This window comes from Python bivittatus, unplaced genomic scaffold, assembly GCF_059951505.1.
Source record: "Python bivittatus isolate LINGU-HERP-01145 unplaced genomic scaffold, Pbiv_v1 ctg000840_np1212, whole genome shotgun sequence".
In the NCBI taxonomy this organism is placed as follows: domain Eukaryota; kingdom Metazoa; phylum Chordata; class Lepidosauria; order Squamata; family Pythonidae; genus Python; species Python bivittatus.
In genome coordinates this window covers 9,891,601-9,919,550 of record NW_028277113.1, presented here as the reverse complement: position 1 = coordinate 9,919,550, position 27,950 = coordinate 9,891,601, and the positions used below count along the sequence as shown (strand labels likewise).

General features: G+C 34.5%; 1 protein-coding gene across 4 annotated transcripts in view; it reads right to left on the bottom strand.

Annotated features, from left to right (window-relative positions):
* RELCH (RAB11 binding and LisH domain, coiled-coil and HEAT repeat containing) overlaps positions 1-27,950 on the bottom strand; it is a 67,998-nt gene that overhangs the window by 26,119 nt on the left and 13,929 nt on the right. For 3 of the 4 annotated variants that reach the window (XR_015793907.1, XM_025167729.2, XM_025167732.2), the window contains exons 2-14: positions 24,477-24,566; positions 20,780-20,851; positions 20,618-20,673; positions 20,286-20,399; positions 18,033-18,233; positions 17,855-17,946; positions 16,741-17,049; positions 15,867-15,942; positions 15,287-15,382; positions 5,650-5,762; positions 2,972-3,062; positions 2,513-2,584; positions 1,481-1,621 (exon numbers count right to left, since the gene is read on the bottom strand). Coding sequence is in view for 3 of the 4 variants with exons in the window: in XM_025167729.2 (XP_025023497.2) it covers positions 1,481-1,621; positions 2,513-2,584; positions 2,972-3,062; positions 5,650-5,762; positions 15,287-15,382; positions 15,867-15,942; positions 16,741-17,049; positions 17,855-17,946; positions 18,033-18,233; positions 20,286-20,399; positions 20,618-20,673; positions 20,780-20,851; positions 24,477-24,566 (1,523 nt within the window). In the remaining variant the exon portion in view is untranslated. Of the gene's footprint in view, positions 1-1,480; positions 1,622-2,512; positions 2,585-2,971; positions 3,063-5,649; positions 5,763-10,781; positions 10,906-15,286; positions 15,383-15,866; positions 15,943-16,740; positions 17,050-17,854; positions 17,947-18,032; positions 18,234-20,285; positions 20,400-20,617; positions 20,674-20,779; positions 20,852-24,476; positions 24,567-27,950 lie in introns of those variants that run through there. The other variant, XM_088130550.1, reaches the window with a different exon arrangement.

Here is a 27,950-nt window from a genome sequence, read left to right as displayed (position 1 = left end):
AATAGGAGTCTGTAGGAAATGTTTTGATTTAGGATTTTATGTTGAAAAAACTGCTTTTAAACATTAAAAATGTACAGTGATACCTCGGGATACGAACGCCTCTGCTTGAGAATTTTTCGGGTTACGACCAGCTCCGGCCCCAAAAATTTACCTCGGTTTGCGAACTCCGCCTCGGGGTACGAACCGGATCGGCGGCCATTTTCCATCGTGACACGTGGTCCGTGGCCATTTTCTGCCCGTGCCACGTGGTCCGCGGCCATTTTCTGCCCGTGCCATGTGGTCCGCGGCCATTTTTCTGCCCGTGCCACGTGGTCCGCGGCTGTTTTTCCGGCCCTGCCGCGTGGTCCGCGGCCGTTTTCGCGCCGCGCCGGGCTGTTTTCGCACCGCACCGCGCTGGGCCGTTTTCGCGCTGCGCCGTTTTCGCGCCACGCTGCACCGCACCTGGCTGTTTTCGCGCCACACCACGCCGCGCCCAGCCGCTTTCCCGCCCGGCGCATGGTCCGTGGACGCCAGAACGGATTAACGGTAATTACATTGAACCTTATGGGAAATTGCCTCGGGTTGCAACCAAATTCGGGCGGAGGGCGGAACGGATTAACCGGATTTACATTGAACCCTATGGGGAAATTTCCTTCGGGTTACGACCAACTCGGGATACGCCCAGAGTCACGGAACGGATTAAGTTCGTATCCCGAGGTACCACTGTAGTTCTATTTTAAGCCTTCAGAAAAAACAGCAAAACAGGAAAAGTAAATACAGTGGTACCTCGGGTTACGAACGCCTCTGTTAATGAACTTTTCGGGTTATGACCAGCTCTGGCCGCAAAAATTTACCTCGGTTTGCGAACTCCGCCTCGGGGTATGAGCAGGATACGCGGCCATTTTCCCTCCCGTGACACGGTCCGCGGCCATTTTTCCGCCCCTGACATGTGGTCCGCGGTCATTTTCTGCCCCTGACACGTGGTCCGCAGCCATTTTTCCGCCCCTGACACGTGGTCCGCGGCCATTTTTCCGCCCCTGACACGTGGTCCGCGGCCATTTTCCGCCCCTGACACGCGGTCGTAGGGAGGGGGACTCTCCCTCCAAGCAATAGCCGCCTCCCTGTCCTCCACGCCAGAATGGATTAACAGTAATTACATTGAACCTTATGGGGAAATTTCCTTCGGGTTGCGACCAATTCGGGTTGTGGCCAGAGTCACGGAACGAATTAAGTTCGTAAACCGATGTTCCACTGTACTTGTTTTAAATTTGTAAAGTTACAGAATAAATATGATTCATAACAATAGAAAAATGAATAACATTCATATAATAACTGTACAAGCATTCTAGATATAATACTATGGTAAAAAACTGATCGATGACCCTCGATAATTTAAATAATCAAGGTTATTCAGTAATCATATAGAATATTTTATCCTGGATTTCTATAAACAATATATTTCATATTCTTGTACTCACATGCATATGATCAGATACAATACCTGTTGGTATTTGTCTGGATCATCAATGTATCCCATGATGATACCAAGGCTTTTGATTACAGCTTCTCGTACCAAATCTGCTTTATCTTCCATTAGCATCTGCTGTAGCATGGAAAGAACCAATGAACTACGAATTTCTTTCTGAAAATAAATAGCAAATTGGTATTAGCCAGCATTACATAATTCAGAATTGGAAAGGCAAAACAGCAGTAAGATATCTATAGGCAATGCCTATCTTTTAGGCAATGAATTAGCTACAGAGAAATGGCAACTGAACATAATATCCTGATGAATGATTTGACAAAAATAATCCACTTGATTTCTGAAAGACTTCAAGTGGATGATGATTAAATTTATCATATGCCCAATACACTGTTGTTTCAGATCGTTGGTAGAATAAAAGCATGCTACTTAAAGAACCCTCTGACTCAATACTCTTTATTTAGTTTTACTTTCCTTAAGGATAGCCCAAGTTTGCTTTTTTTTTTGTTTTTGAACCTCCCCAAAACTACTTACATCTTGATTTATTATATTACATTTTAGCTTTGATTTTAGGAAAGGGTACTTTAAAAGTAATGCATGATTTTAAAAAATCTGTTAAATAGCTTGAGAACCTTTTTTGAGAATGAAACACTTAAAAGTTTTAAAATAAAATAAAGTGTACATGGAAAATGAACCCGACTTGGCCATGAACTCTTGGCCAAATGTAAAAAGATATAATTGCTAACAAAATATAACTGATGTAACTGGCCTGTACTCCAAACTTTCTGAATTCACTCCAGTTCTGGCAGTGCAATTTTGGGGATGGTATAAAAATGAAACAGTGGGACTAGGCACAAGAAGCCTGTAGATACCTACTCCTATAATACAACATGTTGTTTTACTTGTACGTAACAATAAGTCATGAAATATGACGACACTAGTACAAACCTTGAGAGTCATTGGATCTTGGGAAGTAGGCCATAGCTTTAATCTCTTGACAGTGTATCTTCAGTTTAAAATGAGAATAATAACTGCATATATAATACTTACAGGAAGATATGGTGCCAGTGCTCCACAAGACTCTGCTACTAATAGCCGCCTTTCTGGATACTTGTGATTGATCTGTGGGAAGCAAAATCCTTTCATTAACATTTGTTAACATTTATTCCTTTATTTTTTCTTAGAATAATATTTGTTTAAATCCCATGCTAAAAAGAGAACAACAAGTTGCATTTCAGTATTTTACTATTATCTTCCATTTGTAGACTGAGCATAAGATTTTTTAGTTTTCAGAGAAAAGCTAAACCACTGAAGTTTGACTTGAGTTATGACCTATTGAGTTATGACCTATTCTGATTCAAATTCTTCTTGATTTTTGTTTGCCTGGAATTCATTCTGGCAGATTCATATACCAACATACATGATTAAAAATGAAGATTTGTTACTGATCAAATTACTATGGCCCGAAAAATATATCATAGCTAATTAAATGCAAAACAGAAATTATACCTGCTCCCAACACTGTGGCAAGAGTTCTGCTTCTACACGTGTTGGTCCAACATGTTGTGCAAATGCTACACATCCAGTCAAAATCATTTGCCTATTAAAAAAAAGAAACAAGTTTATTATGAAGAAACATGCTAGTGTAACCTGCAAACATTTAGCAAAAAATGACATTATCATCTGAAAGAATAATTAAAACAATTGAGCCAGATGCTCATTTACTCATAGCCAGCCAACAATTGATAGCGCAAGTAATATTTTTTAAAGCTCTTTTAAAAAGTACATTTTCCTATATTTCTGTGGGAAATGCACACATTTCTCTTGCTTTTGGTATACAATGGAACTGACTTTACAAGTAGTCCTCCTTTAGCAACTGCCTTGTTTAGCAACTGTTTGCAGTTACAATGGTGATGAAAAAGTAACTTTATGACCAGTCATCGCATTTATGACGTTTGCAGACCAGTAAGGCAAAGCTGAAGTAAGATCATAATCACAGTCACAGTTTCACTTAGTGACTGCTTCACTTAATGATTGAGTTGCCAGTCCCAATTGTGATAGCTAAACAGGGACTACCTGTATAAAACTGCCACTCATTTTTGAAAGCAAAATTAATGCAGTCATGATTTTTCATAAGTGATTATATATACACTGTAAGAAAAATGCGGTAGACAAAATGAGCCAGAATTTGAATATATATTGTAGCAAACTAAAGGCTAGATAATTTAAATTAAGCAAAACTAAAGATAGTTTTTAATATTACTAAAGAGACAGTCAGTCTCATGAGGCACAGCCTGCTGATTAAAAACTTGACAATGACTTTTTTCTTCTATTACTAAATCAACATCAAGGAGTATATTCAAAGTTTCTCAAGTAGAATATTACTCGCAGATGTGGGCTTTCCTGTCCTTTATCCTTGCCCTGCAGTCTCCTGGGTCTCTAAAAAACCTTACTAATTTAACAGACTCATAGAAAAATCCTAGGATGTAGCATGTTGAGTGGGATTCTAAATTGGCTTTCAGCTGGAACAATTCATACAGAGAGAGGGAAGAAGTTGAAATGAAATGCAACTATCATCAAACCACACAAGAAGGTGAATTTACTACACTTAGCAGAGTGTCTTTCCAAACATATTTAGTTGACAGACTGAGCACAAATCCTGTATAATCTCTTGGAATCAAAGTTAATGTGGATTCATTAACATACGTTTCTTGTCTTTTGAATTCTCTTGAGATGTAGAAAACACATTGATCTATCCTAACCTAACAAATAATCTGTCACCTAATTATTATCCCAAAGGGAACAGCATTAGTAAAATAATAGTATTGCTGATAATTTTAAGATTAAAATATACAGATAGTCTTCACTTAAAGACTGCAATTGAGACTGGCAACTCCATTGCTAAGCAACCAGTCATTAAGTGAAACATCACATGACCATGCTTGATTTATGTCAGTTCCACTATGGTCATTAAGCGAATACACTTGGCATTAAGCGCAATGTCATGTGACCATGACTTGTGACTTACTGCCAGCTTCCCCATTGACTTTGCTTGTTGGAAGCCAGCTGTGAAGTTGCAAATGGTGATCAAGTGACCATGGGATGCTGTGACTGTTGTAAATGCACACCAGTTGCCAAATGCTTGAATCATGATCACGTGACTGGGGGACACTGCAACCATTGCAAGTTTGAGGACCGGTCATAAACCTACTTTTTCAGCACCATTTGAACAGTCACTAAATAGGGCAGTCATTAAGGACTACCTTTAAGACAAATTTGTGCCTATTTTTAAAAAATGAAATCTTTGTGTAAATCATCAGAGTCTGAGGACCACCAGTTAATTCTGTCATTTTTCAGAACAGGGAATGGATATGTAGTATTTATTTCAAACCAATCCATGACTGGTTTATGACTGTTCATATTACTGTGAACTATTTGAATTTTGAAAATAAATTATAAATATAAAATCAGGAGCTAGAATCTCTGAGGCAAAATAGATGGAAGATATCTAACATTTTTAAAAATATATACTCAAGAGTTTTATACAAGAGACATAATTTGAAGAAATCAATAAGGGTTTAAAAAATCAATTAAACTATTTTGAAATAAACTTATTAGATTTCAAGGGAACTGAATGAAAACTGGCCTATTTATATGCTCATGTGGTACCAAACAGGGCAAACATATACTTTTATTATAAATCAATGAGAATGTTAATATTATGAAATAAGACTTTATACTTTTGAAAGTGGACACACATAAGGGTAACTTTGTCATTAGGCAGAGTTAGGTGGCTGATCTGATGAAGTGCAGGAACTTAGTTTTTTGTTTTTATAGTCAGGGATAGGTACTTCTAGAATTTCTCTCTCAGATATCAAAATAATCCTGTCAGTTTGGAAATAACATGCACCTTTTCTTCAGTCCTAAATACCAAATATATCAAAGGAGTAGAGATTATTGGGGATTTACAGAGTTTTCTTAATCTGTTGGACTATAGTGATATTATGAAAATTATGTTGCCACTTAGGAGCATGCTGATAAATGTATATGTGACTTTTGGCAACTTGTACAGCTATGTTCATATCAGACTAGAAACCTACTGAAAGAAAGTCTTCAGTAAATAAGTAACTCCAACTTTAAAAAAAAAATCAGGAAGAAAAACCCTTCTGCTAACGTAAAGCACATACCTTTGCTCATCATCTGGCCTTTTGATCAAGTTGAACAGTATGTGTAGGAGCTGATCTCTTTCTTTAGGTTCAGGATGGAGGCAAGCTGTACACAATATGAGTGGTATCAACTCCTAAAAGAGTGTGAGTAGGAGGGAAAGCAAAAAGATATCAAGTAATATTACAGAACAGAGAAAAAACATTTAAAACTCTAAAGAGAAATAAAATTATTTTATATATTCAATTTACTATCAACACAATTTATCTGCACACAAACATCTTATGAACTCAGAAAACATTAACCATAAACATTTTAGCTGTAAGTCTAGTAACTATAAAATCATGCAGGAAAATTGTTTTAATCCATGTTTCCTTACTGAAACTGAAGAAAAGAAAGGGTTTTAAATTTAAAACTACTGAAGATGAGATTAAGTGAGCATAATGTTAGATTCTCATTATGCTGATTACCACAAAATAAACTTAATTCATTTTTATTTTGATATATTCATAGAGATATCATGTGAAGAAAGGCAGTTCTATTAATGTCCACTATATATCCATTATATGATTGAGATAGCATCATCTCAAAACGAACTCCCCTAGACTGGCAATATTCATTATTAGAAAGAGACTTTCCCCCAAAAATGGCATATTACAAATTTTATGTACTGTGCATTGGTGGGGAATACCTTTATAGCAAAAAGTACTTTATACCTATTTACAGAAGTTCAAACTGATTTGCAAGCAACTTATATTAGAAGTTTGTTGTTTTAGCTAGTTCATATGTTTATGCTACTACACAATGTGCCTTCCAAAGCAGGAGAAATTTAAAAGAAAATGGGTATAATTCAGAAATGCCTGGCTTTTACTAGTTCCTGATTTTTTTCTGCAATATCACTATCATTCAGGTATACTAAAGACCATTCTACTGCAGTTAAAGGAAATACATTTGTCTACATGGAAGTAGTTACACTTCACCAAGCTGTGGTCAGGTCTGTATAGCTAAAAGCAAAAAGTTGTTTTTATACATGTAACTTTTCAGTATAATCTCTAAATCAGATGGTACAGATTCCCAAAGGCAGCTGTGACTTTTAAAAAACCTCTTTCCTTGACCTTTAAGCCCAAGCTAGCCATTTCCAACAGTATCCCCCAGGTTAGGAAGATTTTAATACCAAGATAAATTAAAAAATGGTGCTCCTTTAATTTTTTCACAATGAAAGATGATCTGAATATAAACCTACTTTAAAATCCACATATTCTCTGCACTTTATTAACAAAAGCAAGCAAGCAAGCAAAGCAAATATAAAACTCAGATTTCAGAATATGAAGGAACTGAAATATTTCAATTGATTCCAAGTCTGGAGAGTGCATGTTTTATAACAATATTATGGTCAAACTGGATGCCCAAGCTTCTCCTCCAGAAAAAAGTATTATGAATTCATACATTCATTCATTTCTTTGCTTTATAGCTTAGGAGCCATTTGAAGATCTATGGCTAGTATCTAATTTTGGGAATACAAAGTTGAAGACCTATGCTGTGAATTATATATAGTAATTCCTAATGTTGGATATGTTATGAGACAAAATAGTAATAGTAGTTAAAGTCCAAACTCATTTGGAGGATATCAGGTGGCTTATCTCTTTAACAGGTAATTCTAAGATCATGTTTTTGATTCTATCACCGTCAAGGTATATGTTCTCATGAATGGTAGGAAGATACAATGTCAAAAGAGTCAGTCCTTAAAGGTTTTACAAATTGGCTGGCTATTCTCTCAGCTGACTAGAGCTGAACCCCACTACATTGCCTTTTAATTACAAAAAATGTAGAATGATTTTGAAAGACAACAATGAAGTTTGGAAGATTATCTACTTGAAAGATTTTGAGGCAAACTTTATTAAAGGAAAGGCTGTAAGTCAGGGTTTGAGCTTCTCTATGCTTATTGCAGTTTCTATTACCATGACATTTCTTCTTCCATTCCAATCCAGCTATATAACGTAATCTCAGACGATGCTGATAGTATGAAAAAGCAAATCTTGCCAAGGACTACATTTTTGCTTGCTTCAGAATTCATGTCTTTTCTCAGCTTCAATAAATCTTGCATTTAAGTGGCCCCAACTACTGAAAGAGATCACAGGCAAAAGACTGCCCCATTTTAAAAGTTTAAATCAGTATAATATATTGTTTGGATCAAGTCTAACGAGATTAGTATTTTTATGAAATCTTATTCCAAGGAATGCAATGAAAAACAGTATGGCTATAAAAGTCTTCCCAAGAAGCTCTAGGTTCCAAAAGGAGAAATCCAAAATGAAACAACTATTAACACATGGAATAGAAATAACGATCAAAGAATGGATAATGTCTTGGCAGAAAGAGAATGCCTTGGAAAGGGATTAAGAGTTTTCTGAACAGAATAACTACCTAACTAAAATAAAGGAAACACACTAAACTATTTCCATGTCTCTAGGAAAACATGTAATTATTTTACAAATAAATTATGAGAATATACATAAAGAAAGATCTATAAAGGTAATATAAGCATAATGTAAGTATGAGAAAGACATTTAGTATTTTTGGAAGTCTCCTTAAAACTGACTTTTAATGAATTGAGAGAATTTCCCTAGTTTCACAAGAGAAAAAGATGAGAATACATTTACAAATTAGATTCTAAATATGACAAAACAGTGTCAGGAAATATCTGTTTTGCTAAGTGGAGTCACATCTTGATGCAAGAAAGTTGACATGGCAATTGCACAAGTAAGTATGAAATACTGATCTCACAATGTATAGCTGAGGAGAATTTTAGTTTTAACTGACATTTAAATTAGTTAATCCAAGAACTCTATTTGATTATGGAATTTTGAACATCCACTGATGTGGGGTACAGTACCAGCCAAAGCATTGTTTTTTTAAACACACACACACTCTGTATGTTCAAATATTTATTTAAATTTTGAAATTTCAGAGAAGAAGCAATCCTGAACACATATGCAGTAGTATTAATCCTTTTTAAACAGTTTGCTTACAACAGTAAACAATTACGTAACATTAAATAAATGAGAAAGAAAACAATATTCCCTTCTCTTTACATACAATTTAGGAGTTGTGGTTTCAATTGATAAATCAACATCAAACCTTGAGGTTTTTTTCTAATTTGTACAGCAATTGGCTAGGATTTTTTAAAAATCATAATTCCTAGTTTGTACATCAAGCAGAAAAATGATGAAGTGAAATTAAATTTTGGATTGTCTTTTCTTAGTGTATGATGGGGGAAAAATGAAAAATTTAGTTTCATTTAACAGGCACTTCCTTGTTGATCCACTTAATACTGTCATGACCTTGCACTGCCTGCAAACAGAGTCAGTGCTATTCAATTCTTAGTAAAAATGCCAACCTGCGCTGTAAGTGTCATAAATAAGTATTGCTGACATGCAGCTATATATTAACGTCAGCATGAATACATTCCATGCATTCTGACCATACAGAAAAAATCAGGACAGATATTTATTCTATATTTTATTCAACACTGTATTAATCAGGAGGTTTTAATGCCTATCAAAACTTGTGTTGTCATGATGAAGTTCTTTTTCAATATTCTACAGCAAAGTAGTACATTTTAACAAAAAAGAAAGAAAAAGCATTCAGGTACTGTATCTTAAAAAACAAGAAATGTATAATGGCATACACTTTTGTGGGATAAAGGTTGGTTCCCCAGGATGTATGGAGGATTATCCTGAGTGAATTAATAAATATCTATATACTATAGACAGACATACACGCACAGAATGGGGTTTTTATTTTGATGTCTTTGCAGAAAGAAGCAGCATGCTGACAGAAAAATGAAGTGCAGAAGAGTCAGATAATAGAAACTGATTTTTAAATGACTACTTGCAAACAGGTAATAATCATTACTTGCACTTCCTATATTTCATATCTCTGATTAAATATTCCTGTTCCCATCACTGCGAGCATAGTTTTATATGTATTCCTTCAACAGGACCGTACTCTGAATTTGATGAAGTGGACTAAAGACAATAAAAGTCTATGACACATGTATTAAGTCTTCTAGATCTCTAAATAAAAAAATAAATAATGACATTTTAAAAAATTAAAAATTGGGGGGCGGAAGATGGCAGGGATATTTATGTAACTAGAATGGGGGCCAGTGAATGGAAACTTTTATTGGGTTAAAGGGGACTGGAAGAAAAACTCAAGTTACATAGGATTTTTAATCTTAATTTGTACAAACAACTAGTTATCCTATATTAAAACACCAACATAATACCTGTTATAATTAGTTATCCAAGATTTAGTACACAGTATTACTAAAATAGTCTTTGCATGTAAGATTTAGAGAGGAAAAATCTGGAGTATTAATTAAGTAAGGAGCATGAATACATGATACTGAGAAATGCATTTAATTAAAATATTAAACTGCGTGCAATTCTTATTAGTCTTAGAAAGCAGAAACAGTTTGGAAAGAATTCTATATGAAGAGGCACATTCAAAAAGTGGTATGTATTAAATGGCATGATAATCCCTCAGCAAGTCTAAGGAAGGTTATTAGATCCTAGCCAGTGGTTAGGTGTTTATTATATTTTGTGATAAATCAGTAGTCAGACTTCTAATAAACCATTTGTTTAAGCCATCTGGCTACCAAGATGATTGTGGAAGTACATTTATTATTATTTTCTAGAAATGAGAATGGAGATTTAAATATGGAGTTTATTGTAGTTTGAAAATAAAAACAAATTATAAAGAGTTGAAGGAAATTTCTATTTTGAGGGTTAAAAACAATATCCAGCACAATAATAGCTGAAATATTTGTTGAATTATTAATTTGGAGGTGCTACCTAGCTTTTATTAAGTGGAATTTTATGGTCATAAACAGCAAAACTCCATTCTACAAACTGATTCTGAAACTTTCTTTTAAAACTCATTAGTCTATTTAGGCATGCAGAATTAGGCACACTTTTTAATTAAAAATATTAAATCTTTTGAAAATAGTTTTGAGATTCCATTTCCCCTTGAACTGAAAAATATTATGGGATGAGATCAGTAACATACCAAGGTATCAGTTTATTATCTTTTGCAAGGTTGTTTCATGCTATCCAGATTGGTTGATATGGGGCAGATACAAGGCTGATGCTTTTACCTTGCAGAAAGCTGGATACTGACTCAGTTGGAATTAGTTGTATGTCCACGTCCATTGGTCATATTCTTTCATGCATACTATAGGATTGGAGCGTTCTCTGCATCGCTGCATCAGTGCTTCTAAACTTCCTTCTATCAATGGGAGTGGAGAAACAATGAGAAACCTTCTTGAATGTCCTAATGCATGTTCCATGTTTAGTCAATGAAAGGGAGAGAAGAGGGAGGACAGAAGCAGGAGGATAAGGGGGTTTACTGAGTGGGGAAGTAATGCAGAAAGAGCTCAAATGCTATATATGGTCTCCCTATACTTGAAGATCTCTCAGATTTTTTAAATTGATAACTCTTCCAGTAAAAGAGAGAATATAGCTGTCTTAAGTGTGCTGAACTCTTAGGCACACTTACCTGAATTGATTCCCACTGCCTTATTTCTTAGTGAACCAGGAAGTGCAAGAATGTCAGGTCTTATAGGAAGGATACAGATCAAGTCCTTCTGAACTTAAGGATTTGGTTTGAGGTCATTTAATAATGTTCAAGGTAAATGTTTTCTGTGCATATGCACAATTACTATTTCAACAGAGTTTCCATAAAAAGGACACAGTGCTAGTTTAATTTACTTCCAGAAGAAAAAGAATGGAAAATAATCTGACCATGAAAACTGTAGCGTGTGACCAACTGTCAAGGAAAGAGGCTTCCACTTTTATAAATAAAGTGATTCTTGCCTATGTTGGGAAGTTATACCATGTGTGCCAAAATAATGAAATACAGATATATTTTTAAAGCTTTATATGAAAGAACTTGCCTATCATGGAATCTTCCATAGACATACTCTGATCATTTATTTCTATTTTGCCATACCTTTTAGCTACAACATGTTACTTAACATTTCTTGCCAGAAGTGATGAAACCATAACCCAAAAGTTCTCAGACTGTGGGTCATGACTCCATAGGATGTCATAAGTATCTGTGGGGGTGGGGAGACAGTATTTTTCAAACCTAGACAGGCTTGCCCAGGCAAAGTGCTTTGCCTGGCCATACCCGCAGGAGGCTTACAAAATCAAAAGAGCAAGCAAAGCCCAGAACAAGTTTTGACAGTGTTTCTACTTTATTTAAGCAAAGCCCAGAATGATTTCTGAGAGTTAGTTTAAACTATAGGTACTGCAATACATTAAAACAATCCATCAAACTGCATCACTGTAATTGGCATATGGTTTCCTACTGATTGATGACTTCCAGCATGGTATATGTATCCATATATGTATATATCCATATATGTATACATCCATTGTTTTTGGAAAGTTTGAAGAATTATATGCATTAGTGAATTTCAGTATATTTATCGACTATTTTAAATTTCTAGCATTTCAAAATGGAAATTTTTTTGAATAGTAAAAGGAAAAAAAAGATGGCTGATCTATCAGTAGTGCTGAAAAAAGTTAACCTAAACCAAGAATGTACAAAGAAAATGTATTTTAGTAAGTGGATGATTTCTTATCCAACCCTAATCTCAATGAAATCATTAGATTTAATCTTGATAGGGTCACATAAATTCATTGATCATTTTAGGGGATAGGTAAGTCATTCTCTTTTAAAAACATTTGGTGCCATCAAATGATATTCTCTTTTCTTCCCACAATGCTGCCCCAATGCCAGTAGATTAACAGTTGGCCAAGCAACTTTGTTTTCCAATGAATTTAGGATTTCTACAAAAAAATTGACTGTACAATTTGGTTATATTTCTATTACAATGCTTTGGCTAAGATCCAAAGAATTGTACAACTATTTCTGCACATCCAATGGGACTTTAAACTTTTGTTTCCTGAAGATACTCCCCTTAGTTGTTGCATGACAAATAGATTATGAAACTGAAGAGGGCTTTAAAAGCAGGTTATAGGAAAATCATGGGAACCTGAAAGCAACTAAAGATCCATGAAGCTGCAGATGACAGGAAAAAATATAAACTGTGCCTTATGGCCAAGCTGAACAAACTGCAGTTCTTGGACTAATTTCATGATGGAACCCTCTAGAAGTAATTAGTTCAAAATGTTCATCTCTAGTAATGTTCTGGAGGGGAATAAAGATGGAAAGAAAAGGTGGCTTCACACATTTCTGGCTCCAACCTTACCTTTCCAGCACTGCCATGCAGCCTTCAAAAGAAAAAAGGATCCCTACTCTTGCTCCATGAAAAATATCAGCATATTATATTCAGTTGCTGCATATAGAATCATTTATCAATCTGTTACAAAGAATCCTGTAGACAACCGCATTAGCTGTCAAGCTTCAGAGAATTATTATACCACAATTGTAACATATAAATATAGTAATTGACTAAGCAAATTAGCTATGTAACTGCATAATTTTCCAATAAATGAACCTTCAAATGAACACAGAAATTGTTAACAAACTTCACAGGATTTGCAAAGGCCAGCTCTTTTTTGCACTTAAGGGAAGCAAGGATTAAAAATGGTTATAATAACCCAGTATTTCAAGAAGCTGTTTATTACAGCTTTGTATAGAACATATTAAATTTTTTGCTAGAGCTCTTATTAAAATTATTGAAAGAAATTTCCAAGAATGCAAACTGTTGCCTAGGCAACTACTTAGAGCTTCTGGAAGTTAATTGGAGATTTTGACTTTTCTCTAACAGCTGACCTCCATGACATACCAAAACTGATTCTGAAATTTTATTCAACTCAAGAAATGGTTTGTCAAGCACCATGGAAAACTATTAAGCCTAAAGCCTTTTAATTTCACAGAACTAATCTCATATTAGTTTGGATCTTGACCATAGAGATACTGCAACTGAGTAAAAGCCTGTACATATATATGCCCCTAAGTAACTTCTATGATGTCATTTGTTTTTCCTGAAAGTAATTACTTAGGTTTGGATAACTAACATAACTAAACTCTGAATACTATGTTCTCCAAATTCTAGGCTTTTAAATTAACACTGTACTATACCAAAATTGGAATGGGCTCAAGTAATACGTGCTACTGATTTTGGATTGTTTCAGAAATGTAACTAGTCTTCAGAAAAAATAAGGTATAAACCTAGCCATCCATTTTTGTTTTGTTTTTTGTTTTAACAGAAAGAGTGTACAGGACCAGATTAACTAGTATTGGGAGTTATACAACATAAAAAAGGACATTCCTGGATGAAATTAATCCAATGGGGATGACTGGAACAGAAGCATGGGTTTTATGCTTGTGCATAAATAGGAACCTCTGTTAACCACTAATATTTCTTTTCTTCTGAATTCAGAACTCTATTAGATTCTAAGGATGCTAATAACTTGGTAATTGGAAGTTATTAGCAATTATTGATTACTTGGTTATGGAAATTTTATATGCAAAAACAAGGTTCTAATATATATTTGCTGACTTTTATTAACTGCACATCCACTCAAAGTTATGATTATCTATTTCCACACATTTGCAAGGGTAAAATAAGCAAAAATTAGGACTGCAGAAATATATAATGTTGAAATATAACTAGGAACTGCAAAGAAGAACTAAAGCAGCATCCTGGCAAGCTGATTGGCAACAGCCAGAAATTGGTAACTGATCCTGACAATTTAATGTAGCTCATATAATATATTCTACTACAACTTAAACACATGTATCATTTCATACAATTAGGTATGCAGCATATATAATCAAAAATTGAATCTCATGATAAAGCATTAACTACTGGAAAATGTAGTTAGTGACTGTACCTGAAGGATCAGTACATATTTCTTGACTTAGTTACCTTTTCATAAAGCTCAACAAGGTTAAATGCCAAATGCATTACTAGGTATCTAGATTAATAGGTAAAGCTAAGCTGGCTGGAAAAGCAATTTTGAATTAAAACAAAGAAAACACATATAGAACCAACTCATCTTCAGCTCAGACTTCATTATATTATTAGAAATTTATCACTAAGAGCCAAATTCTCAGTTAAAATTACACTAAAGCCCATGAGATAACATAGTAAGCCAGACTTCTGAGTTCCGGCCTGCCAATGAGTGAGCAACGTATAGATCTTGCTCTAATCACTCCCAATTACTGGTGCAAACTACTGACAGTTCAGTCTAGCCATGCTGTCTGTCTGAACATGGCTGTTAATAAGAAGGATAAATATCTTAAATACATGTCATTTTCAGAAATAATGTAACAGGCAAATTCACTCCAATTTAAGATTTAAATTCTATTCAAATACAACAACACTAGAACTGAGTTTAGCTAATATAAGTAAGCAAACTTAAGGGCAAAACAGATGGACTCACAATAACAGCCCTGCAGAGTGCCATTAAGGATCTTAAGCAAAAGGATAAATAGCAGGATACCATGCTGTTTTGCTTAAAACTCACCTGACATAGGTGTACAACCATTCTCTAGGAGTAGAGATGCATGCACAAAAGTGAGAAGATGATTGGAAGTAACAGACTTCAATATAATAAACAATACACAATTCTAAATGAGTAGAAATATTGTATGAAACTGAAGAAATATTCCTAGATTTCTTACCTCTCGTTTTGCAAGCAGGACATTAGGAACAATATGTGGTAAACAACGTCCAAGCATCAGCATGACACTTTTTTCACTATCAGCAATTCGAGACACCTAAAAGTGCAAATTTTTGGTAAAATCATATGCAGTAATTGCATTATATGCCTAAAGTAAAATGGTTTGAATCTGTTCCAGAAATTAGCACACAATACAAGTCTAAAATGAAATGCACCCCTTAAACATATTGGGGAAAAATAAAAACTATCTGTGTCGTATTCATTATGTAATTGGTTCAAAGAACACACTGGGATAATGAGAAAGCACCATTGTATGAACTGCTGTCCAAAGGATATTAGACTAGCACCCACCTAGATTTCAAAAAATGTTACCTTGTCCAGCTCACTCATGAGACAACTGGGTAAGGTGGTCAAATATATTACCAGCCCACATCTAAAGCAATGCAAAGGTAATTTTATAAGCAAATGGCCAGAAGTACAATAAACGTACAATGAAAGACTAACAATCAAAGTTGAAATAGGCTCCTTTGCTTAATTTTTGTGACTCAGTAGGAATTACTAATTTACAAAAGTAAACATACCTCTGATCCCAAACGGCTCTCTGCTGACATTTGACAAAATGACAGCAATGCTTGATGGAATGCAGGTGATAACTTCCTGAAATAGTAGGATGGAAAGGAAATATAACACATCTGTCTGTTTCACAATTAATAGTTAAAAAAAAAAAAGCAGCTGCCAACTCTTCAGTTTAAAAGATTAGTTAAGAATTCTATACTGGAGCCTGAACAATCTTCAGGGATATAACTGATCTTTGACAGGATTCACAGAGTGTGCTATGATATATTTTGTCTAATCATAAGTTACTGAATAAAGCACAGCCGACTGGGCTTGTACAACATCCTAAACCTTAAACTACGATTTATCATTTATACAACATGCTAAGCCAAAAATGAACAAACGACATTATGCCTTGGCAAAATGTGTAAACCTAGTCTGTACTTAGAGAAATATAATCTATTAACTTCTGAAAACATGCTGCAACTGAAACAGAGAGGCAACTGAAAAATAATCAGCATGTTCCTTCCATTACATGCTATAGTTCCTCGTTGTTAACATCATCATCCTGTGCATTTCTTGATTTTACTTCAGATAAGTGGCTGCCAGATGGGTTAAGAAAACGTGGATAATTGGTGACCAGTATTTAAAGAGGGACCTTGAGCTAAGAATGTTCACATGGAATGCCATGACCTTAATGTACTACATCAAACCCTGTAGGGCAGCTACTAAGTTAAAGGTGGGGGGGACAAAGCTCCTACTTCAAAAAAGAAGGAATATCACAAACACTTTTGTATGGGTGATAGTATAAATTCAGAACCTGAATGCAGTTGTTAAATCTATTCAATATGCAAAACAATGTTTTACTCTAAAAACAAAATACAGATGAATTTAACTAACCTATTAGGTTTATCAAAATGTATGGCAGCTTTATTTGATGGGGAACATGGTGGAAGTTTCTCTCTTTCTTTATAAGGAAAAGGAATTCCAATATCCTCTTTAGAAGTCCTAAATTCAGATTCCATGAAAGTTCTTTCTTCTTCAGTTTTCCCAGGTTTATCGTCATTAGTTGAACTCTTGATATCTAAATATCTCCCATTATCATCCGGGAGCATGGGAGGCACTTGGGCTGAAGACAACATCTGGGAGGGTCCAGTGTCACATATCGCTGGAATAGATGTTTTTTCACTTTTCAAGTAGTCTATTTCACTGAAAAAGAGAAAAGAAAAAGCTTTGGAAGCAAAAATATTTCATAGGTAATAAACCACTTTTAGTAACCCATGAAGTGCATGAATGAATATTTTTTTAAAATGTGTTATTGGGACCTGATTACCACCCACTTTAGAAATATAGAAACCTAAGAAAGATAACACTGGGAAAGATTTTTTTTAAAAAAAATGCTTTTTGTATTATGCTTTTTGTCATAAAAACAACACACACATATACTCTAAAAGTCATACTGATAGCCAATACCAATAACCGCTACCAGCCAACAGCACTTATGTATTGTCTGATAGTGTCAGTTTCACTCTCTCCCCTGCATCCATATACTCTGTCACACTGTGCAAAAAGCAGAGGGTCCTAATCTCTACAGTCTGTATCTTTTGGGAAAAAGAAAATGCCAGGCACAGTGCAAGAGAACTGCTATGGCTGCCATCTGTGTCAAAATAAAGTTAAAATAACAAAATAAGTCTGAATTCTAAAGATAAGTCATTGTGGTGCTGGAATATTCATATCCAGCATCCCTCCAAAATCTATTTTCTTCCTTAAGATTGCTCTTTTGGTGCATGAAAATAATCCTGACAAAGATACCCTGAGGCATATAATAGGTTTTAGTACTGAAAGCTATTAAACTGAAACACAGAGAAACAAGGCTTTATAAGCAGTTTAACTCGATGACATATTCATTTAAAGGCATAATAAACTGAGATTGACACACTGGTTCATGTACAGCAAATTTTTTATCTTGTGAAACAAAATCTTTCATTTTCTAAAAAGCCTGCAAACTACATACCTTTCAAGTCTTTGTATTTGTTCCAGGAGAGACCATTTTTCTGTGCTTAATACATTAATTTGATCTTCTAATTTCTGCACCAACACACATTGCTGAATGAAAGGAATATGACAGAAGAAATGTAATTTGCCATACTGCATTTTGATTCTATGTTTTAAATTTGCAAGCTGAAGTGTACCTCTATTGATTCTGATGTTCCAAATACAGGCATGTTTTCCAGGATAGGAGTGGTTGCCTCTAGTTCATCCTCTTCTGGGCCAACTGCTACATCTACAATATCTTTTGCAATAACTTGGTGATTTCCAAAATCACGGTAGAGTTGTAGCAAGTCTGGAGGCTTTGGAATGTTCAGTCCTACATCATCCCATAGTTCAAAATCCTTTATATATGCAAAATTAAAATATTTATGAGGTGTTTTCTAGGTTTCTATAAATAAGCATGTAAGTTATCACATCAAGTGATAAAATTTCCAGACAGAGAACTTTAGTTATTGGACAGGTAACAATAATAAAAATAAATTTCACACTTCTACATAATCATAAACTGTCGAAGAAGTCAGTTTTAGCTTAAAAAGTATGATATATTTAAATAAAATTTCATTTCTTAACATTTAAGTGACCATTATGACATTTTTTGTTCAGCATATGAAGACTTCACTTATCATATGGTAAATGAAGTCTTCATATGCTGAACAAAAAATGTCATGATGGTCACTTAAATGTTAAGAAATGAAAATGTATTTAAATTAATTATCTCAGTGTGAACTTTGATGTAACCAAATAACATCATTCATTCAGCACTGCAAAAATCTCTAGCCACAAGCATCTTTCTAAGCTATTTGAATGTTTATTTATTTAGCAAATGTATATGACCATCCAAATAATTCTAGATGGCTCACAAAAATATAAATAAAAATACAATATACATGAAAAAAGTCATGAATCACTACCATTTTAAAAATGATTAGGGCACCCCACTACAACATGAAATAAGACATTCATTCTGGGCTTCACCAATATAAATGTATTGAAATAGATTTTTAATCCTGGTCCTACCCATTAGTTTGGAGAGCACATTCTCTAGCATCCTACCCAAAATCGAAATGTAGCACTTGGCCTGGAAAATATAGAGCACCCCTCTAACACATATAAATAGGTATTTATTTACTGCTGGAAATAAGAATATTTAAGCAAGCTAGGGGAAACTACAAACTTTGCAGAATTAAAAAAAATCAAGGATAAACCCCCAAAATATCATATAAGCGACCAAGAGTTGCTAGATTGCAATGAGACACAAATGGAATAAACATAGGATAATGAGGATACACCACACTTAAGGGCTACAAGTACTAAATGATTATCAGGAAGTGAGAAAAAAAGGATAGCTGTCTTTCTGATCAGGAACAGTCTGTACTGCTTTATTTTATGACTGCCTACATTTGCTTCACTAATACAAGATTCTGGAAAACTTCCTAAATACACATGGGCTCAGTATGTTCCATCAAAACTGAAGCATCAATAATATTGCTTCACAGTAGGTCATCAGCTTTTGAGCATACATACAATGAAAACCAGTTTTTCAAAGAGATAAACAGAATTAACAATATAGAATAGATGAAGCATGTCAATTTATGATCTATATCAAGAGATAAAAAAAGTATTTCTCCTTGTAATAAAAAGATGGCCCTCATTACCTATTATACACACCAGATCTCAGTATCCATATTAAACCATCTCATGTATCTGTGGATTTTGGTGGAATTGTTTGGGCAGGCATAAAATATTTTTTCATTGTTTCATTATATGGGACCTCCTTATCTGCAGTCGTTTGCAACAGATTCCTTGTAAATTATGTTTCAAAAATAAATAAAATTATATTCTTCCCTTCCCTTTTTATGAAACTCTTCTCTCCTCCCTTATGTATCCCAAACCTAGGGCACGGAGAAGGATTTAAGATGAGATGGGTGGGAAGCAACAGAGTACATTAAAAAAAAATGTTCCTAGCTGTTTGTGGCAGATGGAACTGAATTTACATCTTTTTTGTTGTTGTTTATTTGTTCTACAGTAATGATACATTCAGATTCAGGCCTGGTAGCCAGCCTAACACTTTATATGTCTCGTGCTTTATAACACAGAAAGAGAACATTTCAGGAAGGTGAGAAAGAAATATATTTTCTTCTAGTGCTACAGAAAGCTCTTGTACCACGTTGCCTGGAGTCCCAAACAAGAGCATTACTGTCAGGAATTAGCTTACTATTTCTTACTATGAACAAAGCAATAATTGTACTTCAATATCTCATGCGAGAGATATACTATAAACTGAGGAAAAAATCCACATTTTCTGGAGAATATGTTAAAAACACTAGAACATGTTAGGAACAAAAGGGAAAGGCACAAGCTCAGAATGCTATAAAGGTACTATTCCAACTTACCTGATCATCATTTTCATCTGAAAAAGTTATTGAAGTAAGCTTGTATCCATTCTTTAACAAAAATTCATTGACTAAGAAGTTTAGGGCTCTTTTTTCAAGAGGTTTAATTGGTTCCTAGGAAAAACAGACACATATAACGTTTAAATCTTGATTTCATTAAAATATTTTTCTATTACGATTGGCAGATATTAAACAGGTCAATTATCCATTTCAAAGCAAAACCTACAAGCCTGAACTGTGCGCCTAAGCATGTTATTTGGATAGAGGTAGGAATGCTGTGAACATAACACTGTTCTACAGTAACAGCAGATGCAGCACTTCTGATTACTCACCTGAATTTCAGGACTTGATTTGTAATTTCTCCGTTCCTGCAAAGGAACTTCATTTTCTGCAAACAGCAATACATAAAAAATATTATTCTCCAGGCTGTCACGCATCACCTGTTTCTATTTTATCAAAATACAAAAACTGAGGAAAAGGTTTGTGTACACCACCTGCAGCCTGAGTCAGGTTGGCTCGGAGGGCCTGAATGGTCTCTTTTGCTTTCCGTAGTTCAAACTCCAGGACTGGACAAGGATTTGGATTAAACATACACAGGCATCCAATCAAGAATAGGGAAACAAAAATGAAATATAAAAAAGCAAGGATGGGTGTGAAAATAAAATACAATTTGTATTAAAGACAAAGCATGCAATCTTTATGGAACTCATGAACGCATGCAGCAGAGTTAGACTGCAGCAAACTGGTGAAAATTTTCCATGATTGAAATCTAATCTTCATTAAAATTCTAAGCTGTCTGACAAGGAATGCTACAGGCTTTAAAAAAAAAACACTGTACCACTTTTGGAAAATCTTGAAGATTTCACATTACAAAGTATTATTATACATTAATATTTTAAAGTTTTACATTAGACATATGGAAGTATGAGACCATCTTGCTTTGAGTGACTAAGGAGAATATGATTAAAACTATAGCTCTGTAAAAAGGCACCGAATAACTTGTAATTACAAAAATGAAAGAACTCATGTTAATGCCACTTTACAAAGGATGTTTTAAATCCCACTTTGTGGCACATGTTACATGACATGCCAGTGGGGTAGAGCAGCTTATCATGTCAGCTGGATTCTTAAATATCTGCAAACAATACATATTTAATATTTCTTCTTATAAAGAAGTCACTGATTTCATGATTTAGGTTACATGAGATAATTTTATGAATTGCTTTCTGCCACAAAGTGATTCATAAAAGATTATCTAATTTATCAAACATTTCCTATATTAACTGCAGTTAAGGCAGCAAGGTATACTGGCAGGCAATTACTAACTAGCTTCTTTACATGGATTCCTTTACCTTTAGAAATGTTCTACAGATGTTTTTTAGAACATTTTTCTACAAATGTTCTATTTACTGGTAAATGTTGATATATTAGTAATAGGGGTGTATGGAAAAAATATTCACTCAGTTTGCATTTTTCTTCTTTTAAAACAGAAGGCGTAATTAGAGTTCATCACAACTACTACATGGAAATAACCTGTTTGATGCACAGAATTTTAATGCAGAAATACAAAAGCACAACTGAGGATCTGATGAAAAAGTATGAAAAAATCTGTAGTAGTCAGCAATGCTGATCTGCAAATATTTCTGTGCAACAAAGTCTGAAAACAATGTTGATATTTTGTATATAAAGTAATATCTTAGAAATTGCCAGTGTTTTCAGCATCTGGCTAAGCTTAGCTTTTGAAAGTTTAATTTAGTGTAAAAGAATTTATAGTGGGCAAGATTTCTTCCTTAAAAATACAGAAAATGCATGGTTACAGAACAATTGCAGATCAGAAATGCCCTGCAACAGGATGATAAAAATGTTTTTTTAAAGAAAAATAGCAAAAACACAAATTGTAGAGAAGCTCAGGAATTCCAATAAGGAAACTGAAGTTCAGCAGCAAGACAAATCACTGAGGGCACAGAAAGCCAGAAAACCCATATCACATGAACCTATGTCAGACGGCAAAGTATTTCCATTACCTAATCATGACGCTCTGCAACACAGGGAGCAGGCTTTATAATTATGCCTATTTGTTTTATTAAAACAGTTTACTCTGCTGCATGGTTTCTCTTCAGATACCTTAATATTTTGAAACAGCTAGTTGATTCAATAGTATATCCACAATGACTCATGGCTGTAACAAAACACACTGCTGATCCAGAATAAAGTATCTATATTTGGCCCAAATTAAATCAGAAGAACAGAGTTCAAGTTAATATGGAACTAAAGAAATACTTAATTATTTTATTCCCACATTTGCTTTTGGAAAATGATATAATGAAGCATACCTACCCTAAAATGTTTATGTAGTAATAAATGTGTTAGACTGGGATCTAGGTGGCCTTTTGTGTAACCGCACTATAATTTACTATCCTAAGATCCTGCCCTTTCTCCAGTTCCCTCTTTTGTAGACCCCACCCCATGCCATATTTCATAACTGTTACAGAGATTTCCATGGTACATAAATATGCAGGAGACTTTCACTTGTTATCCTTTTCTTTCAAGAAACTACAGAATTAAACTGCATTTACTAAAATAGACAAACACAGCTACCTATCCAGAGTTCAAACAAGAATTAGATTTTCAGAGGTGCTACCTATGTCTGTAGCAGTATTTGCAGCAGCTATCATTTGCATTGAACATCTGAAGGTTCACTAGCTCTGGAAGTAACTGTATAATCAATGCATATTTTTATTATGCAAATTTAAGAAATTCAATGTTATGTTTGAAAACTGTTACAGTCTTCAAACATGATTTGTAGAAAATAAATTACTAAAGGCTTCCAAGATGGTTAATTTGCAGTGGTTACATTCAAACATCATATTCACATAAGGATATCCAAACTTTTGGGGCTGATGGAATTTTGAGAGTGCTATGTGCACCATCACAAAATGGTACCACATCATGTGTAGATCTGGTGGAGGGGGACAGAAAAAGAAAAGATAAATCCAAAGAGGGAAGTGGATGAGGATAAACAGGCAACAGAAGAGAGAAAGAGATTGAGAGAGAGAAATAGAAAGAAAGAAAATGCATCTATGCATACAGACCTGGAGAGAAAGGAACACAAATCTAGCAAAAGAAAAAGATAACAAAGATACACCTTTCTGCCTTCCCCAAAATCAGGTTATCCATCCATCCATTGATTGTTTTCTTTGCTATTAACTGCTCATCTCAGCCTGGATTTGAAATTGATGGGAAATTGCTCTTTCAATTCTTCCTTTTACCAAAACACTCTTTTTTAGGCAGTATCAACATCCTGAGTACCAATCTCAACCTGAAGATTACTGTTAAAGAAAGGAAATGAAAAAAAAAAGGTTCTTCACATTTCCTTTCTCATCTCTAGGTACTAGGGCTGTGCAATTCCTTTGAAAAGGAAGCTTCAGAATGTGTGGGACTATGTATGGAGAATATTTTTACAAACAGTTAAAGCAGCCATGTCTGGGTTTATGTCTCTACTCTGGAAACTGCTTTTAGCTGTCTTGGTATGTACTACTGCTGGGTATGAAGGAAGGTGGGAGATTTGCATGAATGGAGTGTTCCATCATGTTTATAACCACTAATATATTATAGGATCAAATTTATTTCCTTATCATTCCAAATCTGGTCATTCAATACAAAAATGCAAGAAAGTATCAGATTCAGGTTTGTATTGTATTGTTGTACTGGAGTTGCTGATATTTGTACTAAAGAATTGATTTTTAAATATTTTCCAGTTTTCTTAATCTTACCACAATGAATTTAATTTATAATTCAGAAAATACACTTCAGTACATTTTCACAATGCTTTCCCAACAGTTAAGAAACCATTTGTATTAAAATAAGTTGAAAAGTTTCTTTATTTAAAAGAACTTGAGCTTGTAATACCACTGGTAGTACAAGCTACAAATTACAGTGATAGAAAAGCCATGAAAAACAAAAACAGTAATTTCTATAATGCACCCTGTTTTAATGTGAAGAAACGAAGATGAGATGTTAACAATTTAATCATTCACTCAATAATTTGTTTCTAGACAATACTCTATAAATTAAATTTATAACTTAATATTAGAAAGTGTGTGATTTGCAAACATTGATACCAACAAAAATTCACCAGGGAGCATGATTTGTATAAAGCTTACTTGTCATCTTATCTGAAATTTTACTCACCAGCCAGTCGCTCATCAGTCTCCCTGTTTCCATCATCTGAATATCTTGCAAAATCCAAGGAATCAAGAGTGCTAATGCTTCCAGCTCGATCTAAAGAAAAAAGTAAAGGGAAATATCTTTTGTTTTAAAAAAGGATAAAACTGCATTGCAAAGGACAGTTTTCATGAGACTTATATATTATTTTTTTCCACAATCTACAACAGAAATTTCATTCTAAAAAAAATGATTTGCCAAAAATTAAGCTTTATGACTGGCTTCACTAGGACTATTGAGAATACAGTGCTCATTTTTAAAGTTACACTTTAAGTTTTGTGGCTATCAACTTATCCTGTACCTCTTCCTTTCTCCTGCCTTTTCCCACAAATATGTTCCTTTAGAGACAAGTTTCTGAAAGCATATGATGCAAACATTAACCTACAGTGGTGAGAGAAAGAATGTGAACTTTCTCTAATCCTGAAGTAGCGTGATGTATATTGTGATATGAATGTCACCAAAGTTCTATTGATAGATTAAGAGATTCTGATTAAGCAAACCCCACCCAAAACAGTGCACTGTGTTATGTCTTTATGGAACACACTGAGCCAACATTCACTGTTTTTGTTGAAAAAGATAGTGGACCCCTAGCATAATTAGCTCTCTTAAGGGGCTGTGGTACCATGATTTATAAACCACTACATTTAGATTCACAATTGTGCAAAGCCAAAACTGAGGAGACCATGTTATAGATAAACATGACTTTAACTTCCTTGTTTGCCAAGTACAGTAGATCCAAGACTGGCTGAGTTCTGCTTTCCCTCATAATGTGGGAGTTTATTTTATAAAGAAAGTATTTCTGTAATGCTATTTCTACCTCAACCATGTGGTCAAAGTTTAAATGCTTTGTTTAAGAATTGAACTTTTAAAAATGTGTATATGCCGTCTTTTCTGTTTCTGTTTATTTATTTATTCTGGATACTAAGGCAATAAAAACAAAGGACAATTTTTAAAAAATCTACTAACTTATAATTTAAAATACTGTAGATTAGAAATACTGTCTTGGTTGCAATTTGTTCCATGGTTAACTCATCATAGCTGGTGATTAAAAATCCACAATGGTATATTTCATCAACTTTCAATTTGTGTAACACCTCTTTTGTTAGTTCTGATTTTTTATTAGACAGTACGCTTTTGGAAAATTAGTCTGTTTTCATGTGTACAAGTTGTCCAGAAACATTGCTTTTTCATACCCGGATGCTTGGAAAAATTGAAGATAATCAAAACAGAGGCTGATAGAAGACAAGGTGGCTAGACACTAACACTGGTGACACAAGTAGATGTTTACAAGTACTCCAAGCAGTTACTGACAAACATTCCTGGCAAAATGATGCCCATCAGATTGTGAAGAGTTGGAAGTAACTAAATGAACCACAACAAAAAAAGTTGAGAGCAGGAGGTTTCTAGGGGGTAAACTACTCCTAGCCTGCCCTTAGAGCTCTCCCCCAAACTCTTAAGAATGGGAAAAAATCATCTTCCATGCCCATTTTAGGTTGTTTTTCAAGGTTTGGTGGAGTTTAAGAATGTGGATAAGAGCAGTTATACCAACTAAAAATGGAAGTTTATCCCACTGGAGTTAAGTCAAACCTAGAATGGTGGCTGTCAGTTTGTGGGTGTGGGCATTATCATACCAATGTTTAATAAATATAATACTGGAGGTGTTTCTAATTGTCATTTGTAACCATTTATTGGGAAAACACATATTAAAGCACGTTTGTGATATAGGCTGGGTTCACATCTATACAAGTGAGCAAAATAAAGAAAAAGAAACTCAAAAAGTTGTTGAAGTTACATATTTACAATTTATTGAGGTATGGGCATACTTTGGGCAAGCATGTGGTTAAATATTTTATAAAGGTTCAACAATAACATTTAAACACGGAAACACAAAAGCATGGCACTTAGAAGGCTTAAAATATAGCCTAGACATTTAGAATTTAGAAATTAATTTGTATTTGAGGTGAAAATCTTTACTGAAAACTGAAAAACTGAAAACTGAAAAACAGAGTATAGAAGTAGTCCTCTACAAAAGTGATCACACAGGACACAAAATGATGCTTGTGGGGAGACAAGAATAATAGAGATGCCAGGTAGAAAGCAAAGCAGAAAGCACAGAAACAACAGAATAGCAGGAGGGTAAGCACTTTATGGGACAATGGGTTTTATTATCTTGTATCAAAACCAGCTGCTTCCTTCCCAACCTCTTTAGTCCCACCTGGAATTCTCAAGGATGCCGGGATTTTCTTGGCCGCTTACTATACTTGGAAATTTCCTTTACTTGAAAAAACTATTGGTGATCAGAAAGTCAAGGTCTGCTTACAACTCTGCTGGTTGAAGTACTAATTTAAGAAGATCTTTAGAGGTGAATCTTTAGTCCAATTATTATTGACAGACACCAGTGTCTTTGGGACAAAGAAACAACAGCTGGCTTGGTTTATTGTGGAGTCACCCTCCAATTTGTATCTGTGCTGGGCCTGGATGAAGCCGGGAGACAGCATAAGGACAAAATGTTTGACTTCCATATACAGAGACAGAATTAACATTTCACATTTCTGCTATAATAAAATTTGCATCCTCTCTTTGCCATCACTAAGTACTTTTATTATCTACTTGTCCCATCATATAGGAGGGCTTTCACACTGGCAGACTTGGATGTATTTCCAACAACAGTACTGCTGGGAAAATTTAATGGTATTCCTTATCAAGACCACCTATATATCTATTCAGATTCTTAAGTCAAGACAGTAGTGTGCATACTTCTGAAATGCCTTATTTATCATCAATGGAGGGTAGAGCTAATCTCCCTTATCAGAAACTACCCAGATCAATCTCACAAAGCAATTGTGCACTACCTTCTAAAGGACCAGCACCAAGAAGTTTCCAGAATGGTGGCCAAATTTTATGCCACTGAATTGATAGTCAGAAGTTACTGGATCTGACTGTAGTCTAGGTATGTTTAGTTTCAGGTACAAATAGTTTTTTTACTAGATATTTGTACTCTGTATTCTTTTCTCAACCTTTTGTCTTTTTTGGTCTATAACCATATATTGACATAATAAACAAATATTTTAATCAATTTAAAAATTTGGAAACTTATCAAGAACTTTTACAGTAGAACTATCATATGATCTCATATTTCAATTTACTTAACAATTTAATAACAGAGGTCACATCTTTCTGGTTATGGTCAGATGTTACCTTGATCTTTTTGAACAGTTCCTTCCTGGTAGAATTCTGCTATAAGGAAATAGGTTTCTCTTCATTTTTGATTAACTGGCCATTTCCTTGAGATGGGTACTGTTTGACTTATGTGACTTTTGTCTGATTAGTAATTCTATCTAAGCATTGCTGGATTTACTGTGATGATTTAGTTAAAGATCAACTCCCTTTTTCCCAACATACCCAAATCTTTGGGTCCATTCCAAGAGCCACATTGTACTT